We start from the raw sequence: 19484 nt of genomic DNA, 5'->3' as shown, positions 1-19484 counted from the left end.
ACTACTGCTGAGATGACACACCATGCTTGTGCGGTTATTGTTGGGTTTATTGCCTAATTTTACAGGTTCTGTGTTTAATAATGCTGTCTTAACATCACTTACTTCTTAGAGTTGGGGCTGAAGAGCTTTAGTTGGGAGGCTGGATAGAAGGTGGGATAAGAAAGCTTCCAGTGCTGGGACACTGTGCAGGGTGGGAGGTAATGCTGGTTACTAACCTGTCTGTTTTGGGCATGGCCAGCGTGTATCTGCTTAGAAGTCTCTTTTTCCCAGTAGTGGGCTATTTAGAAGAGGCTGTAATGGGATGAATTCCTAGGAATTCAGTGGTGTTTACAGAAGGGTAAAACTGCCTAATGGGCAAAATGCTTGCACTTGCCTTTTGTCCACTGTGGTTTATAAGATATGTGTTCACCATTATTCACTTTCTTAGGAGCTGCTTCATACTTTAAGTTACTTTCGACACTTCCCTGCTGAGTAACAGTGGACAGTTAGGAAGACGTATGTCCCCATTTTGTGGCAGTGGTGGTATAGAACCAATTCTAAGGTATGCTGAGCTACTTCATTTAGAGACAGGAGCTAAATTAAAGCCTTGTGGAGCTTTAGCAGCACATAGGGAAATTTTCTGAGGTAATTTTCATTCTCTTCCCCCTCCTTGGGTAAGAAAATGACTTATGTTTCCTGAGCTATCAGCCTGGTGATATTTGTGAGGATTGTGTTTACAGGGAGAGTAGAAGTAGCATATTGCATTTACAGTGTATCTGTGCCATAGCTATTGATTTTTCTGGATGTCCCTAGTTGCTGTGTACTTTGGAAGACTAATATTTCCAAACACTTCTGTGCAAGTGGCAGGTGGTATAAAGACAGAACTATGTAACTCGCATTATGTGGGTGACCTGGGCACTGCTGTGTTTTACAATAATCAACTTAGTTCTGAAGTGTGTGCCTTTAACTTGTTTTTAGTTATAACCTCTTCTGGCAAAGTCAGTGTTTTATTCACACATTCTTTTTGAAATGTATTTTCCCCCCATTTATAAGAAAGCAGCAAAATATTTGTTATGTTAGCATCAGCTTATAGTGAGGGTCCACTGAATTTGTTGCCTTTCACCTACCTTCCCTCAGACTTGGTTCCCGTGTGTGTAATAAATAGTTCAGAATTCAACAAGGGTGAGAGAATGTCTGAGTTTTGTATTATTAGCATATAATACGATGAAGAATGTTGTTCAAAAAATTAGCCAATAAGTAGAATTCCAAGTTCATCTCATTGATGATCTAGTCAAAGCCAGTCCCCCGTCTCTGAACCAAACTACCTTTCTGCTTCCTCCTAGAAGATCCTCTAGGTGTTATGGTGGCTACTTTTCTAAGGGGCACAATATAATTTGTTCAGATGTTTCTGTAAAATAGTCTTTGAAGAGATGAAAAAAGAAAAAAAGATAGGTCGAAGGTAGGTGGATGACTGGTCTATATGGTGCCTCTCATAGAAAATTTATGACTTGGTCAAAATTCACTTGGTTTCATTCAGAAGGCTCGCGAGCTATAGCCTTAGGAATTGGTTGTGAGTTGTATCTGTCCCTTCTGCAGACGGGAAGAAGTGTGTTGTCATCTAGTTGGGCAAATTTATATAGGCAGATTAAATGAAGCTGTTACATTAACACCTCCTGTATTAATGAATAATTTCTTGCAGTAAATTTTTTCAAGGTTTAGAAGGATTACTCATGAAATATTTTTTCTTTTTTTATTTATTTTATTCTTAGTGACAGTTGCTTGGTTAAATAAGATCTCTTAAGGATAACATTCTCTAATCTCCAAAGATGACAGCTGTTGCAGGTAATCCAAAATTAGTATTCAATATGTTCATTTTGCTGTCTTTTAACTAACGGACACAATCACCTGATGTTATTGCTTGTTATTTACATGAATTTAAGGTATGCAGAAAAGAGTTTGTGGGGTCTATGTTGTTATACTTCAGATTTGAAGAAAAAGTTCTTTTACTGGATAACTTCTTGTTTCTTAGATAAAAACTAAAACAGAAGCACGTATGTCAAAGAAATTACTCAGTTTTCAATATTTTGAAAATATGCTTCATACTTTAAGATACTTTCGACTCTTTCCTGCTGAGTAACAGTGGACATTTAGGAAGACATATGTCCCCATTTTGTGGCATTTGTAATGAGGATATCTTTTTCCATATCATACATTTTTGCTTCCATAAGCAGATTATCATATCTGCTATGCTGGACCAAAATCTCTTATTTTGTGTGGTGGGGTGGAGAGGAAAACATTTCTTATGATTTTCTGACCTGGCTTTGAAAAACTGATACATGCTTGGCATGCTGTGGTATGTGTTAATTATTCTTTTAAACCTGGGGGATTGGATTCTAGAGCACAGTCTGTAATTCACACAGATGCATATAAGGATGTAAAGAGGTAAATTCCTGCCAAAGATTCACTTATGTAACCTAAGCTTTTAGGGAGTATTTGCTTCAGCTTTTTCAGATCTGAAGAATGGCTTGTGTCCACAAAAGCTTTTGCCCTCTGTGTTCAGACCTTGACATTCAGCAGATCCGCTGGTTCTGCATGGAAGGGAGATCTGGGTTCATGAAATGCAGCTTTTTGCTAATGTCCCCATTTCCATCTTCAGAAGACCTTTATTTGCTGAGATTAATGTTGCTTCTCACATGTAAATGTTTTCTATTAAAAATGTTCTAATGCTGTGCTCACCTTGCAGTTGGCTGGAGTACTCGTTGTCTTCATTGTAACACAGCAGCTTTTATACCAGGGCAGATGCAATATGCTTTTCACTGCTTAACATGCATCTGCAGAAAAGAAAATAATTTCAAGTGTTTCTCTGGAGAGGCACTGCTTTTGAGAAACTGGATTGTGATGTATTTTTTCTCTATTAATCAATGCAGGCAATGGTAGTGTTGCATATCTGTCATACACCGTATCGGAGATGACAATGTACAGTATACCTGTGTATATATGACCCACTAGTATAAGAAATATGTTGTTAAGCTTGCTAAGTATTTTTATATGGCATATACAATATTAGATGCTATAATCTTACCAGTGGGCCTGTCAGGCTGTCTGTTTCTCTAGATGCTTTTGGTTTGTGTTTAATTTTGATTATTCTCAATCAACAAATGAAATAGAATATCCTTTAAAACTGTGATTAGCATGTTACTGTAGTCTCTATTCTGCCTTCACTTTGCTTTTCCCTTCAGTGCTAGAGGAGGTACTGCTTTCCATTGAAAATGAGCTGCAGGCAGTGGAGATGCAGATTCAGGAGCTTGTGGATAAACAGCAGGAACTTATTCAAAAGAAGATGAGGGTAAAGAGCCTAATAAAGCAGTCCTCAGGAGACTTGGAGGCAGGTGGAAGTAAAGACAGCGAAACTTCACCGGAGGCATGGAACAAAAAAGGTTTGCGGAATCAAATTCAAATATTCTAACAGAAGTAAACTCATTCAGTGGGAGAAAAATGTGTTCATACAGAGTTTTGTTTGGATAATGATATTGTCCTATGTAATTTTGTTCAGCTGGGTGACTTGCCATCTTAATTACAAAGGGTAATGTTTGTACATAAGTCCCTGGACATTCCTAAATACTAATCTGAGTTCCTCTGGGCAGAATTATCACAGGAATGGCCTGTTACAACTACTTTTATTCTTTTCTTGTTGCAAAGTCACAACTTGATTTGATTTGCTGTAAGAATCCCAGAGTAAGTCTGAATATATTGCAATACTTACACTCCCTGTTTATTTATGTTCTAAAAATAATTACTCTGGATCTTTTCAGGATTTAATAATAACAATCTTGCACTCTCAAATTTACCTCTTGCTCTCTTTGTGTTTCTTCCTCCTTGAGTGGGTAGGATGTTGGTTGTGTCTGCCATGGGTTATGTAGCCTCACCATCTTACCAAATTATGCAAATTAGATGGATGCTGGCTGCCAAAAGTAATATAGACTACATTAGTATGGTAGCATTAGTCCAAGTGGTAAGTGCCCCATGGTGCTGTGAGGGCTGCTGTTCTTTTAGAAGTGCTATCTTTCAAGTTAAACATTAACTGAAGTCCTGGATAGCTGGTGAGTCTTGACCATGTTATGCCTAGCCAAATCCAATTCAGATCTTTTTATTATTTTTTTTCCCCTCCTCTTTTACTTGACTTGCAATTTGGAAATGCATTGTTAGTTTCTGCCTGTATCTATTTTATGTATTCTCTTTTTTGCCTTTCTTAAAAATGAAATTAATTTTGTAGTCTAATCCATATCTGTCTGTGTTTGAGAAAAGTGTTGTGTGTATGTAAGAATACTGATACTTTATAATTGCAAATTGATGCTATTGAACAAATCGATTTGTTTTGGGTGACTTTATGCCTAATTCTCTCCTCCTGTGCTTTGAAAACGAACATCTTTGCAATCAGATGCTGTGCTAAACAGTAGCTAAATCTGGCCCCAGTGCAAAGCTCACTGAAGTCAGTGGGAGGCTTTCTTGGTTTCAGAGAGCCTTGGATTTTGGCTGTGATCTCTGTAAACTAGGAAGCAATGTCACCTCAAGTCCCAGAGTTAAATCCTGCATTGCATGCAGTATAGCCTGGAGTTGCCACAGTTTTTCTGCATTTTAATTTTGTTAATATGGAAATGGTTAATATGCATCCTGATAAACCTGAAATTTAAGTTTTTACAGTGTTATCTCTTTAAATGGTGCAGTCTTTAGCTCTTTATTGAAGAAAAAAAAACTTATGAGCATGTTGGGGTGATTATTTTGGGGAATACTAAACTTCCCCTCCCCTTCTTTTTTTCTTAATAAACGCTTATTATCTGTGGAATATATGAAAAAAATGGTAGCCCTGCCTTCGTTATACTATTTTTAATCATTGCATTTGTATGAGAGAATCATTTGGGCAACTTAGTAGTGAGACTGTTGTAGGGCTCAGTGTCTGGTTTTATTTATTTTCAGGGTGGGCTTCTCATTTCCATTTAATTTTGGACTAAACAGTTAACTTGATCATTAGCACTTTGAAGCTCTTCATCTGCTTTTGAGTTTTTAGCATTAATTCACATTTATATGCAATGAGAGACTTTAGTCTGGAGGTAGATTGTGTTTACATTTCATAGGGTTTTCAAAGGTCCACCTTAGAAATTAGTTTATACAGACTCAGGTTGTGTGTAGCTTTTTGTGCACCATTGTTGAATCTTTGAATACTTTATCAGATCTAAAATTGTATCACTTCCAGATTTAGTTATTGTATATGTAAATTGCCCTTTCTTCTTATATTTTAACAAACTTGGTTATGAAACATGTTTGGTTTTTTTTTCCTTAACAGATTTTCCTTGGTATGAGAAGATGAAAACTGCACTGCAGAGCAAGTTTAAACTCCAGAAGTTTAGGTCCTTGCAACTTGAAACAGTAAATGCTGCAATGGCGGGAAAGGATATATTTCTTGTCATGCCTACAGGTGGTGGAAAGAGCCTTTGCTATCAGTTACCAGCTGTCTGTTCTGATGGTATGTAAGGGAAGAAAAGGTCATGTATAAACAATTGGATTTATTTTCTCCCTTTTATAGTTATTTGGAGAATGAACATTATATTGGTGTCTAATGTCACAGTATGGGGGGAAAAAAGAGCAAAGATATGAGAGAAAGATTTACCAGAAGTATTTGTTTTGCTTTCTTATTTTATTTTCGCTGAAAGAGCAATAGCAGCTTAATAAGATGTGCCTTTTAGATGTGATTTCGATTTAAATAATATATCTAGTTCCTCTCAAAATATGTTATGTTACTAAACACCAAAAGAACTTTTTAAAAGTTTGTCATTAATTTTTTTTCTTTCTTTCTCTTTTAATTCCATATACAGATTATAAATTTTTAAGGTATAGATTTCTGTTATTTGTCTGTTCCACTTAAAAGTTTCAGCTTCAGATTATTTGGGAGACACTTTGAGTATTAATTTTTAAAAATAAGTATCCAGTTCTAGTTTTTTAAGCTTTTTTTTTTCTTTTTTTGAAAAATAACCCATCCAGTTGCATGGAAGTTCACTTATTTACAAAGACCAAATTTACCAATACCTAGCATCGCTTAGCTGTGTGGTAAATTATCACCTCATGACACAGATGTGAATCCAACTTTTTGTTTTGTATATTAGTTCTTATACTCTGTTGTAGCAGCTCAGTTGTTTGTGGTCTAAATTCTAAGAGAAGGTGCATGTCATAGGCAGTTGATCAGAAGTATACCTATGTGACCTAGCACTCACTCACTAGCTATCTAGGAGGGGAATCTGCTACTGTGTATGAAGCTTAAGCTCATGTTTGGCAGTTCCTTCAGAACAGGGCTGATGCATTAGTAAAAAGTGTTAGAGGAGATATTTGTGACATCTGAACTGTTCAGATTGCACAATGACTGATTGTTACAGGTTTCACACTCGTGATATGTCCTTTGATATCACTTATGGAAGATCAGCTCATGGTTTTGGAACAGCTTGGTATTTCTGCAACTTTATTAAATGCCTCAAGCACTAAGGTATGTTTAACTGCCAAGTCTTCATGTTTTTTGTGGTGTATGTGCCGGCGTCTTGCCTCTATGTTATTTATGAATACTGAATGAATGGCAGTTTTATCAGCTAATGCCATTCTGTCAACAGTATCTTGCCAGCTACATGCTGTGATACGGATAATGTGAATAAGTATCTTGCGTTCTTGTTTTAATGACAAGAAGGCATGTAAGCCAACACCTTTCACGGAATAAATAGATTTCATGGAACTATTTAAAAGATGTGAAGTACCTTTGGCTGATGTGTGTTGCGATTTTTACTCAGTTTCTAGACTTAAAAGAAGATTGGAGTAGGTGATTTTTTTTTTTTTTGACCACATGTCAAGCAGTGCGGGCTTTTACATATAAGTATTTGTCTGACTTTAGGATGGTAAGCTGTTTGATTCAGAGGCCAAGAAGCAACTTATTTCCCAGTCTGTTATTAGTCAATTGCTTTTTAGAGTGAAATATATTTTCCTGACTACCAGGAGGCCATCATCACTAACTTGCACATGGCACTGGATTTCATAGGTTAGTGGCTTGATGCCATGTGTCAAACTTGGAGTCTGCTTTGAGGTAGGGTGCTTTGAAAACTCAGTAGTAAAGATTACAAAAATTCTGTGACAGATTTTCCGAGTATTAAAATGAACATTTTATATATAATGATCTTTTGCAAAGACTTATAGTAGTGGTAAATACTATGTAACAGTTTATCAGTCTCTGTTAATAACCCCTTATGAATTGTTAATAGCCTAAGAATCTTAGCATTAAGCAACTTCTGTGTGTTGTCCTAGTTTGTTAGCCCCTGATTTCTCCTTTTGTTTTGAACAGGAACATGTGAAGTGGGTTCATACCGAAATGCTAGACAAAAATTCGCAACTGAAGCTCATTTATGTGACCCCGGAGAAGATTGCAAAAAGCAAAATGTTCATGTCAAAGCTAGAGAAAGCTTATCAAGCAGGGCGTCTTGCTCGCATTGCTGTAGATGAGGTCCATTGCTGTAGTCAATGGGGCCATGACTTCAGGCCTGGTATGCTCATTAGAAATCCAGTTTGCAGTGTTATTCAGGCATCAATAAATAATGAGTTAGGCCTGAAATAAAGCCAGGTCCTTTCTTCATGTGTTAAGTAAATACTTAGAGTATGGCAAGTACCTGCGTTAGCTCAAGGACTTTAAATTTAATTCACAAATGACTATATTCTTGTTCAGGAGCAATTTCAATGTAGATTTTGTTGTCAGTATCCTGAAAAACTCCTAAATCAGTTTACTTTAATTGGAGCTTAATAAAATGGAAGTTTTTGGCTGCTATGTTTAATATGGACAATACCATCATCTTTAATCTAGCACTACATGAAAAAGTGTCATTCTGTACACCGCTCCCTAACACTCTGGGTGACAGAGGTAGACATGAGATCTATTTTAATTGCTTCTAGATGCTGAAACAAATGCCCTTGTCTTGCAGGGAAACAAAGTGTGCTTCAGTTTGTTTCCTATCTTGTCAGTTGTAGAAGACTGTTAGTTACTGGTTACTGTTTCTTTGCCTTTGAAAGAAAACCTGATTTGAAGCCATGGTAACTTTAAAGTCAACCTTTGCAGTTTTGTTAAAAAGCGCCGTCTCAGCAAAGAGCCATGCCAGTTAAACAAGCAGTGTGGAATTTGGATATGTACCTCTGGCTGCATTTCTGTTCTAAGGCAGCAAGTGATTGTCAGCACTGAGCCTTTAAGATCTTTCCTTAGCACAGTCTGGTCTATGTGTTCAAATTCCACATTGCTTGTTTATTAGCAAAGCTGTGCTTACTGAAAAGCTGTTTGTAAGAACAGATCTGCAAAATAACCTGAATGTTGGTAAATGCGGTGCCACTTACATTTTTCTACCTTTTTAAGAACTTCTATTTCAGTATGTTTTGCCTTCTGAATTGTGGCTGCTTTTATAAAATTCAATTAGAAGAGAAAGCGTCTATTTTGATAAGTGTGACCTTTTTATTACTTCATTTGGATGTATAAATTAGTTCTGTAGTAAATTGATCAGCAATAACATTTATTGCAGTATTACGCCATTGAATGCTATCTACATTATTATCTTTTTTAACTTTGGATCTATGTCATGAGAAATCTTTTTTTTTCCCCTTCTTGTTTTCTTGCTTAGACTACAAGTCTCTTGGTATCTTGAAAAGACAGTTTCCCAATGCTCCCTTGATTGGATTGACAGCAACTGCTACAAATCATGTTTTAAAGGATGCTCAGAAAATTTTGCACGTTCAGAAGTGCATTACCTTTACTGCATCTTTCAACCGGCCCAATCTTTACTATGAGGTATGTCTTATTACCTGTTTGTTTGACTATAAGTTACAGTTGATGAATTTTAGAATAGATTTTAAATTATACATTTTAATGATAAATAGCTTTTCAACTGAATGATGGTGTTCTTTCATGACTTCATCTTGCTGAACTTGCTGTCATCTGCAGAGGAATTTGGGCTGCTCTGTGAGCAAGGCCTAATAGATAAGACTGTGTACAGGGGAGGGGTAGGTAGCAGGCTCAAACTGCTTCCACATTGTTGGAAAGTATGTCATGATTGCAAAAAGTTGTGGATTATTGTGTTGTACTGCATTTTCAGTTTGACCACAGCTTCTTTTATTGTTCTTCATGGAAAAACTTGTGTGCTTTTTTTTCTATGGACCTTTGAGATGTAATCTGACTACACAAAAGAGAATCTAGTAATTTTGGTTAAATGGCAGAACAGTTGTGTTTATTGTACTGGAAGAATTAGAATAGTAGGATTGTTTGACAGATTGCATGCCCACTTGAAGAACTCTCTGGCATGTGTTTATTGTATTTTTGAGGTTCGACATAAGCCTTCAAATAATGAAGATTTCATTGAGGACATAGTTAAGATCATTAATGGAAGATACAAAGGACTTTCAGGTAAAAAGGGTGAAGAAAAAAAAAGGAAAAAAAGTTGTTTTTTATAATCTTCACCATTACCCCTGGGATGTTTTCAAGTGCTCCTGAAATGTGTAGAGAAGTTCCACTTTCACCATACATTAGGCACCCAGCATTAAATGAAATGAAATTTAACAAGATCCATACCTTAAATAATTACACTTTTCAGTCATTAGTGTTTAAATGTCTTTACAGTTTACTTATATCTTCTGAAGTATTTAAATACGATGTTGATGTATATAGAACAATCTTACATAGATAAGAATAATAGCAATTTTTAAGATTGTGAAAACAAGGCTCAAAAAAGGTTATCTCTCTGTTCTTAAATCATGCATATGCCATTTAGTATCTATATGTCAGGATACTTCCTGTCTTTAACACTACTTTTTCGTATTTGATCATGAGATTCATTTATTATTCAATGCCCAGAATGGGTGTGTGGTGGGGTGAATTGCGCTTTTGTGATGAATGCAGAACTGTAAAAGTTGGACTTTATGTAATCGATAAATTATGTACTGCAAATGAAGAGGAGAGCTATATTACGAAGGCAACAGAACTCTGTTTTCCAGAGCAGCAGTCTGTCCCTGTCTCTACTGTGGAACTCTGGCTGTGCTGAGCAGCTCCCCGAGTACAAACTGTGCTAAGATGATCACAAATTGCATGGGGTTTTGTGTTATCCTTGACTTAGCCAAGACTGACTAATGACAAAAAGCAGACTTATCTGAAACCTCAGGTGAGATGTCATAAGGAACAGCACCCCTTTACGTAAGCATTAGTAACCATAGTCTTCCTTGAACATAATAGAATACTTCCATGATGATGTGGATTGGCACCCATACTTTCTCTTTAGCCTCCAAGTCAAAGCTGATAATTAAAGTTCCATTCATGGCTACCAGTATTGCAGACTGAATAGGCACAAAGATCGTTTACTGGTTTTTATTTATTTTTAAGTTAATAAAACTTTTGAAGTTGTTTTTAAGTGTTGGGAATTGTTGGGTTTTTTTAAGACATTACGATAAGGCATCTTTTTTGTGCAGGAATCGTTTACTGTTTTTCTCAGAAGGATTCTGAGCAAGTTACTGTGAGTTTGCAGAAACTGGGAATCAAGGCAGGGACTTACCATGCAAACATGGATGCTAAATATAAGACCAAAGTTCATAAAGGATGGGCAGCGAATCAAATCCAGGTAAAGCAGATACTTTTCATAGTTTTATGTCTCATTTAAGCAAATTGTGTTTTGGTATCTTGATGGTTTCGTAATCTTATTTCAGGTTGTAGTGGCAACTGTTGCTTTTGGCATGGGAATTGACAAACCTGATGTGAGGTTTGTAATCCATCATTCTATGAGCAAATCCATGGAGAACTACTACCAAGAGAGTGGACGTGCAGGTATTGTAGGAAATGGCTTTTGCAAAGTAGCTGTTTACATCTGTTAAACCAATAAAATTGTACTTTGATTTCGGTGATTTGTGCAAAGTGTCTTGTCTTTGAGACAGGTTCTAAAGTTTATAATGCCACTCTGACTCTGTAAAGAGGCTTTAAAGCAAATCTAAATTACATTAATGATCTCAGGCCTCTCTGCTGCAGTGTAGCAAAGAATAACTGAGTACCTAGCCCTTTATTCAGCATTTTTTTAATTACTTGATTTTTTTGACATCTGTGGCTTACCAGAATAATTTCATAACATGACATTGAGTGATCGGATGTATGTTACAGAATATTTTTTTTTCTCCTTTGCATAGCAGCTGGGATGCCTGATTTGCTCAGATTTAAACATCTAGAGACATTGCTGTATGAATTTCAGTGGCCACAGAAATACCCGTAGGGTGGGGAGTCTGGAGCAGGGAATTTCAAGGATTGATCAATGTATAGCAACACTAAATAGCTGTTACGGCTAAAAAAAAAAAAGGTTTTGTGGTGTTCTGTTTTTCTTTCAATTTTTTGACCTTATGCATTATTACTTTTTCAAAGACAGATTTGAATCTATATGGAGGAAAGCTTTTTAAGGACTCTGAGGGGCAATTGGTTGAGATTTTAACTATGTCTGTATGATAGAAATTGGCCTTAATGCTGGCCTAAGAAATACAAGTCATTAAAGTCTGTGGGAGTTTGTGTTTGCTTACATAGAGATGATCTAAGTTCAGCTATAGAAGACACTGTTGGTTTTAAATGGAATATTTTGTTAAATAATACCTAATTCTCTGTATTATTTACTTATTACCATTAATACCTAATAAGGTATTTGAAGCTCACAATGTCTTTTAATCAAATAAGAATTAGGCTTCAAGATGTATTTGGCTAGGATTTTCCAAGAGGTGTTAGGGTGAGAAAATGGTGATTTCACTGAGTTTCTGTATGACTTTAATATTTTATTTTAGTTGTTAAAGAGTCAAAATCTTCTTTGTGTAGTATTTTCAGTTTGCTTGATTCTGTAGTTGTAGAAGACTGTTCTAAATCTATTTTATTTCTAGTCTGTATCATGCTACGTTCTATTGGCTAATATGTTATGCTTGATATTCTGTTATAGTCATGCACTTTCCATATAGGGGCTGCAGAAGCCCATGCAGATAAGAGAGGAATTTGTACCAGAAAATGCTATACTTAAAGTAAATCTCTTCTAAAGTTTAAAGTCTAAAAGTTTTGTTTGTGTTAATGCATTGCAGGTAGAGATGACCAAAAAGCTGACTGCATTTTGTATTACGGTTTTGGAGATATATTCAGAATCAGCTCAATGGTAGTGATGGAAAATGTAGGGCAAGAGAAGCTGTATGATATGGTGTCTTACTGCCAGAATATGAGCAAGTAAGTTACTGTGGTGGCTTGGTTGTTTAGTTTTTAAATAATTAGGCTAATTTTGTTGGGTTTTTTAGAGGGTATTTTAAAAAAACGCATCGAACAAAAAAGCCACAAGAACAACAACAACAAAACAAAAAAAACCCCACCACACTGTAGAAACACTAACATTGTAACAGAGGCTTGAGTATGGAGCTTGTGGTTTGGCTGCTCGGTATATGTGTTCTTGCACATAACTGAATGTTGGTGTGTTGCTTGCCAGCTTCAGGATTAAGTTCTGGAAGCAGTTATGTTGAGATAAAATATCTGTCAATACAATGTTTGGATTTCAAATCCCATTCAGAGCAAATACTGCAATGCTTTGGTTTTTACTCTAAGGTACCAGTGTTTCATGGCCATACAGGAATCTGCATGTGTTTAATGCTTCATCTGCTGTATTGAATAATTCATGGAAAATACTTGTATCTGCGTTGTGGACAACTCGTGCATTCAGTATAGCCTTTGTTGGCCTCAGTCTGAGAATTAGTTCATATTCTTACGATTTTTCATTCTATTGGAGTTGCAGATTATACTTACTTTTCTGCTTTAACCAAACTGTTTCTACAGCAGTGTTTAATATTGCTGAAAGCTACTGATTACTGCTATTAGTGTAACTGACAGGGGATACTGTGTTGCAGTGTTTGTTTTCTGTTTTTTTCCTAAGATAATTCTTCATGCTTGTTTTGAGATATGAGCTCACTCAGGGGACCTTCTTTTTGCCACTTTCATGATTTATGATACAGGTGTCTACATTTATGTTCTATAGTTCCTCTTTGCTCTCTGTTCTTTCAGGTGTCGCCGGGTCCTCATAGCCCATCATTTTGATGAAGTATGGGATTCTGCAAACTGCAACAGAATGTGTGATAACTGCTGTAGAGAGAACTGTGAGTAAATTGTTTTTGTAACCAAGGACAGAGAACATGGAGAAGGTTTGCTTAAAGAAATACCTAGTTTAGACAAACAGTGAGCAACTTCTGTAAAGTGTGCTCATAGTACTGCCTCTTTCCAAGGTTCAACTTTTGTTATGAACATCAGTTTTCAGTGGCTTAGTGTTGCCAAATTCAGGGTGTTTAGCAGGACGCTTCCTGGTTTGTCTTTTTGTCTGAGGCCAAACACTTTGGTATCTTTTCAGGCTCAGCTGTTCACCTGTTCCCAAAAGTGAAGTTGGGGCAAGGGGGAGATTGGCTTACCTGTTTTAAAAAGATGCTGGTATGTGTTGGGTTTTGTTTCAGGATTTTTTTGGGGTGTGAAAGCTTTATTTTGAGAAGGAGACTCTTGTTCTCTGTGTGCCAAATTGTTCACACTTTGGCTCTGAAAAGGCACAGTTTGTACATGTCCTTTTACAACTTGCCTAGTAAAATCTCTGAGGATTTCAGTGTTGCATGTTCATGAGACCTACCTGTGTCAGGACTGTGCATGACAGTTGTGCAGAACTGAGTACACTAATTCAGGATTTTGCCCTGTGTTAGCCCTAACAGCATAAAGTCTGTCTAGTGTGTGCTCTTCCTTTGGAAGAAAGTTGGGATCATATGAGGGAAGGCATATGGGCCAGACATAGAGGGGAACTTGAGACATGAGCTGAACAAGACCTGCTGCATGGTAAAGGAGGATGGTTTCATTAGAACATGATTCTGGGACATAAGTTCTTTTGCTGCTTTGCCCACAAACGCCTTGGGCAGTGTTGGGTAGCTAGCTTAAACTACACTTTCACGGGTGATCATTGGCTGCTTTAACTGTCATTTTTGGTATCCATCCAGAAAGCCATAAGTCTCTGAAGATGCACAAAGTATCTGTTGCTGCAATTACTGAGCGGGAGCTCTGGTTTAGACATAGGAAATCCCATACAAAGCTGGAAAGCTCTGAAAAGAGTGCTGAGAAAAAGTTGGTCTTGGGCATCTGTAACTGGACACACAAAACCACCTTAAATTTCTTTTGAGGACCTGATGAATTGTAATACGTGGAAAATACCATCTCCTCATACCTCATATCTGTTGCGAAGCATTTGGGTAATGTAGTGATCAGCACTTGAAAAACTTAGGAACAACTCTGTATTCAAAGCTGTTCTCATAACTAGACTTTATTTCCCTGTACATTTTTTGGAGGGTAAAGTAGACAAAACAAAGATACTTCTTTTTTTTATTTATTTATACAATTAGTAATATCTATATAATAAAACTGGTTTGCAAAGTTATGCAAGTAACAATGTCTTATTATCTTCTAGCTGGAAATGGGGCATAGTTGAAATTTATAATGGGATTAGAGGTTGAGAAGAGTGTGGAGCTGGCTTGTACCCAAGACTTACAGGAGCCATGTGATGAAATATAGTTGAAATGTATCCTGTTTACTGCTGGTTTACCCCCAGGGCCTTTTGATGTGTAAGCAAGGTCTGAGGAAACCTAGCAGTAGTACTAGTTTTTCAGTACTTAATTCTTAGTGTTGGAGGCGGCAGTTGGGGTAATTCTATGCCATGATCTGATCATGCGGTAGAAGTACTACATGGATGTGTTAGTGCTCAGAATAATTAGTCATGATGAAGCTGATTTGTATAATGAAATCAAAAATTTTTTTTCTGTCTCATTTTGTCCATGTATTGAGAGAAGAAATGTCTCACTTATATTCTTCAATTCCTCTTTGCTCTCTATTCTTTCCATAATAAATATTATGGGTGAGGAAAAGGAATCCAGCTGCAGAGTAACATAGTAGCTACCTTACAAATTTTATGCTTTGTAAACAATTCTTTGAAATAATATGTGTGGTTTGTAACATTAATTACATGTAAAAATGTTTGCAGAATTGGAGTTCTAGTAATGAAGTAGAAAGATAAATGTAAGTTTGAGTACAAATATATCCTAATTTGACAGAGGGAAAGTTATGGCTTTATTTGTTAGAAGTTACAGCTTTATTTGTTGTACATTTATATATTTATAGATACACATATAAAAGTGCATATATATGTATACACCTAATGTATATATGGATACTATCTAAATAACTATAAATAACTTGCTATTTAAATATTACTTCACTTTAATTTGTAGCATGTGAGAAAATGGATATAACAGGATACTGCAGGGATCTAATCAAGATACTTGAGCAAGCTGAAAGCATGAGTGAGAAACTCACCCCACTGAAATTAATCGATGCGTGGTCTGGGAAAGGTGTATCAAAATTCAGGGTGGCTGAAGTTACTCCACCAAAGCACCCTCGAGAGGAACTGGAGAGAATTATTGCGCATTTACTGCTGCAGCAGTATCTGAAGTATGTAAGGCAACTACTACTTTTTTTTTTTTAAATCTAGTAATCATTTTTCTTTACTCTCATGTTAATTCTGTATACTATTAATGCATACATTTTGTAGTCTCATTTTTAGCCTTTATTTCAGATGCATTTAATGTATTTTAAAAAACCTCAAAAGATTACCGTATTTCTACTTCAAAATGTAAAAAAAAAAAGTTGGAGAAACATTTGAAATGCTGCATCTCTTGCAATTTTAAAAAGCTGAGGTCTTCTGTATTCAGGTTGAACCTTTAAATCTGCAGCAGGCTTCATTTTGGAGAACTCTGCTGTTTATATGGAGCCTCATTTACATTCCATGGCTAAGCAGAGCAAATGGGGTTGCCCAGATGAAATCTAAGTCAGGACAGGCTGGCTAATGTGGAAAGTGGTACTCAGGAATTTTAAGAAAGCGTAGTGAAAAATAACAACAGTGCTTCTCTTGTAACCTGGCTGTCTGTGTGATATGTGGTTTGTCTTTTCATATAGTTTTAGAAGTTCCAAGAATATGTACAAACCAAATATTTAATCCCTTTATTTTTGTTTTAAATTTTTTTTGGCATCTGTTTATACAGCTGACTTTTTACACTCTTAAGAGGGTGAGCAGATGACTTATTACATCTTTTTTCCTCATTTTCCTCTGTGTATTCCAACAGAATGATATGTGTGTGTGTGTGTGTGTAAAGGTCCACAAACTGAACTATGTTAAGTGTTGGCCAGACTTGCTCTAAATTAAGTGACTGTCCACTTGAATAGATAAAGCAGAATCAAGCTGCTATTTGGAACACCCATCAGAAGTGTTAATGTGTCCCATTTTTCCCCTGCATCGTCTAGCCTGTCTTTGTCTCCAGCCTTCTCTTATAACACTGATCTAATTTATGCAGGGAAGACTTCAGCTTCACGGCATTCGCCACAATATCCTACCTGAAGATAGGACCAAAAGCAAGTCTGCTGAAAAATGAGGCACATGTCATCACTATACAAGGGATAACAAACAAGAAAAGTGTTTACAAGGTATTTATATCTGTACTGACTTGCCATATAGGTATCTTTCCCATTATAGTTTATTTTAGTAGTTTGGTATCTGCTCAATATATTTTTCATAGTAATACAATCAACAGGATTTAAAATAAATCTCATTATCTTCTCTCTTGTGTGGGAACACTGAAAAAGAGGGAAAACAATGTTAGAATTTTAATACAATTTTTTATAACTTACAGGACAAACCATCTCAATCTTTGAATTCGAAAGGAAGCAGAGAAAAAGCTGAGACTATTTCAAAGACTGTCCAAGATTCAGCAGTGAAGAATTCACAGGAACATAAACGGCCGAACTGTGGTTCTAACTTAAAAGCAAAGAAGCTTAAGCTTCAGGCAGGTGGAGACGACCAACCAGTAGTTCTTGACTGAATTTCACAGACTGTATTTAAGATCTAATCATGTTTGCTTCTCTATGGACAATGCAGTGTGTAAGTTCAGTTTGTGTTTTAGTAATGGTATTTTTGGTGCATTTTTTTAATTAAAAAAAACAAACAGGGAAGCAAGTGTCTTTAAAACCCTCAAATCTAGAAAAAGTCTAGTAGTCAAGGGAAAAATGCTTCATATTGAAATAACTGCTGCATGTCTTATGATACAGCAATGACTACAAAATGTAAATAATTACAGTGTTGCCTTTTTAACTCTTTTGGAAGTGTAGTGTATAGTAACACTATTGCAGAATCACGCAGGCTGGAAGGGACTTCAGAGATCATCTAATCCAACCTCCTGCTCAAAGCAGGGTCCAGTTGGAACAGGGTGCTCAGGGCTGTGTCCAGTTAAGTTTTGACCATTCCCAAGGATGGAGATTCCACAACCCCTCTCAGCACCTGTTCCAGTATTTGACCACCTTCATGACCAAAAAAAAGAACAATTAACTCTAAGAAATATCCTTTTTTATCTCCTGTGTTGCAATTTGTCTGTTGCCTCTTGTCCTATCACTGTGTTCTGAGAAGAGTCTGGCCCTGTTGCTGCTATGCTCTTCCATTAGGTAGTTAAAGACAACAGCAAGATCACAATAATCACTCTGCCTCCCCCTGGCTTTCCTGTTTTTTAATCTGGAAGAAATCCAGTTCTCTATTTCTCCTCTCTAAGCCCCTGTTTTTCCTCTCTGAGCATCCAGGCAGCTTGGTAGCTCTCTGCTAAACTCAATCCAGTGTATCAGTGTGTTTCTCTTACTTGGAAGTGCAAAACTTAACCCAGCACTCTAGCTGTAATCTCAAAAATGCTGAATACCCAGAAAGAGTCATTTCCCCCAAACTGGTTACATTCTTGTTAATATAGTCTACTATGCAGTTGTCGTCTGTGCTGCAAAGGCACACTGCTGATTCGTTTTCAACTTGGTACTTACTGGGAACAGGGTCCTTCTCTGCAAAGCTACTTTCTAACTAGTCTGGCCCCAGCCTGTACTGTTGCATGGTGTTACTCCATCCCAGATGCAGGACTTTGCTTTTGCCTTTAACTTAGAGATCCCTGTCAGCCCATGTGTCCAGCCTGTTTCGGTCTCTCTGAATAGCAGCCCTACCCTACAGTGTTACCAACAGCTCTCCCAACCTTGGTATCACCTGCAGACTGGCTGGAGCACACTGCATTCCTGTATCCAGATTGTTGGTGAAGACCCTGAATTATATTGGCCCCAGTATTGATCTGTGAGTGTTGCCACTAGTAAATGGTGATCAGTTGGACTTCATACCACAGATACCAATTCTTTGAACCAGGTGGTCCAGACAACTTTCTACCTACCTTGTTGTACATTTATCCAGTCTATATCTCACTGATATTTTTAGCTGTAAGGAAATATAGGAGATCATGTCAAAAGCTTAGCTAAAGTCAAGTTGTACAACATCCATTGCTACCCTCTTATTCACACAGGCAGTTATCTCAGTCAATCTGGTAGATCAGGTGTGCTTTGATTCTGGTAGATCTAGCGGGCTGTTCCCAATCATGTCCATGTGTCTGAAAATGTTTCTGGCAGCATTTGCTCCTTAAGTTTTCTGGGGGCTGAGGTGAAGCTGACTGGCATGTAACTCCTTCGACTCTCCTTTTTGCAGATGGGTGAGATATTTGCCTTTTCCCGGTTGTCAGGAACCTCCCCTCAGCTAACTTCCTCAGTGCAGCCCATCCAGTCCTGTGGATTTATGTATGGCCAATTGGCTTAAGTGGTCTATAACTTCACCTTCCTCTACTGTTTATTCCCACAGACTGTTAGTAGGCTCGGGGACCTGGGAGGTCTGAGGGCAAACCTTACCAGTGAGAATGAGGCAAAAAATGGGTTGAGTCCCTCAGTCTTTTCCATGTCCTGTGTCACTAGCTCCTCTGCCCCTCTGAGCCATGGGACCGCACTGCCTTACCCTTCCTTTTGCTGCTAAGGTACTTACAGAAGCTCTTCTTACTGCTTTCCGCATCCTGTCCTAGTTCCACCTCCAGCTGAGCACTGACTTTTCTAACTCCCTCCCTGTGTGCTCAGGCAATGTCTCTGTTTGTTCTGGATATCTTGTACCTTCTGCCTCCTTTTTGTGTTTGAGCTAGCTGAGGAGTTCTCTGTTCACCTGTGCTGCCCTTCTGCCAGGCTTGCTCTGCCTTCTGCACATAGGAATAGACTATTTGTGTTTTGAGGAGGTTGTGGTTTGGAAATCAAGCAGCTCTTCTTGAGCCCCTTTGCCTTCCAGGGCAGTGTCCCTGGGATCCTGACAAGCAGATCCCTGAACAAGCTGAAATCTGCTCTCCTGAGGTCCAGAGTAGTGGTTCTACTATGTCTTCCTCACTTCTCTGTCAAGTTTAAAGTTCTGAATCACACAGCCAACTGAGCAACATCTAGGATCTGGGCACCTAGTAAGAAACAAACCTGTTGATGTCTCCAAGTCAATGAGGACCTCTGTCCC

General features: G+C 37.4%; 1 protein-coding gene across 1 annotated transcript; it reads left to right on the top strand.

Moving 5' to 3' along the window:
- Positions 1 to 1772: 1772 nt before the first annotated feature.
- Positions 1773 to 17053, top strand: RECQL (RecQ like helicase). The gene is made up of 14 exons (XM_009810097.2): positions 1773 to 1821; positions 3219 to 3416; positions 5321 to 5500; positions 6405 to 6511; positions 7352 to 7550; positions 8667 to 8833; positions 9364 to 9445; positions 10501 to 10649; positions 10735 to 10852; positions 12127 to 12265; positions 13088 to 13179; positions 15334 to 15553; positions 16453 to 16582; positions 16789 to 17053. The coding sequence occupies exons 1-14, from the start codon at positions 1806 to 1808 to the stop codon at positions 16975 to 16977; spliced, it is 1986 nt and encodes a 661-aa protein (XP_009808399.1). The 5' UTR covers positions 1773 to 1805; the 3' UTR covers positions 16978 to 17053.
- Positions 17054 to 19484: the final 2431 nt, after the last annotated feature.

The sequence above is a fragment of the Gavia stellata genome, chromosome 4 (genome assembly GCF_030936135.1).
Source record: "Gavia stellata isolate bGavSte3 chromosome 4, bGavSte3.hap2, whole genome shotgun sequence".
NCBI classification, from domain to species: domain Eukaryota; kingdom Metazoa; phylum Chordata; class Aves; order Gaviiformes; family Gaviidae; genus Gavia; species Gavia stellata.
Note: the sequence above shows the minus strand (reverse complement) of the source record. Positions and strands in the feature narration are given on the sequence as shown.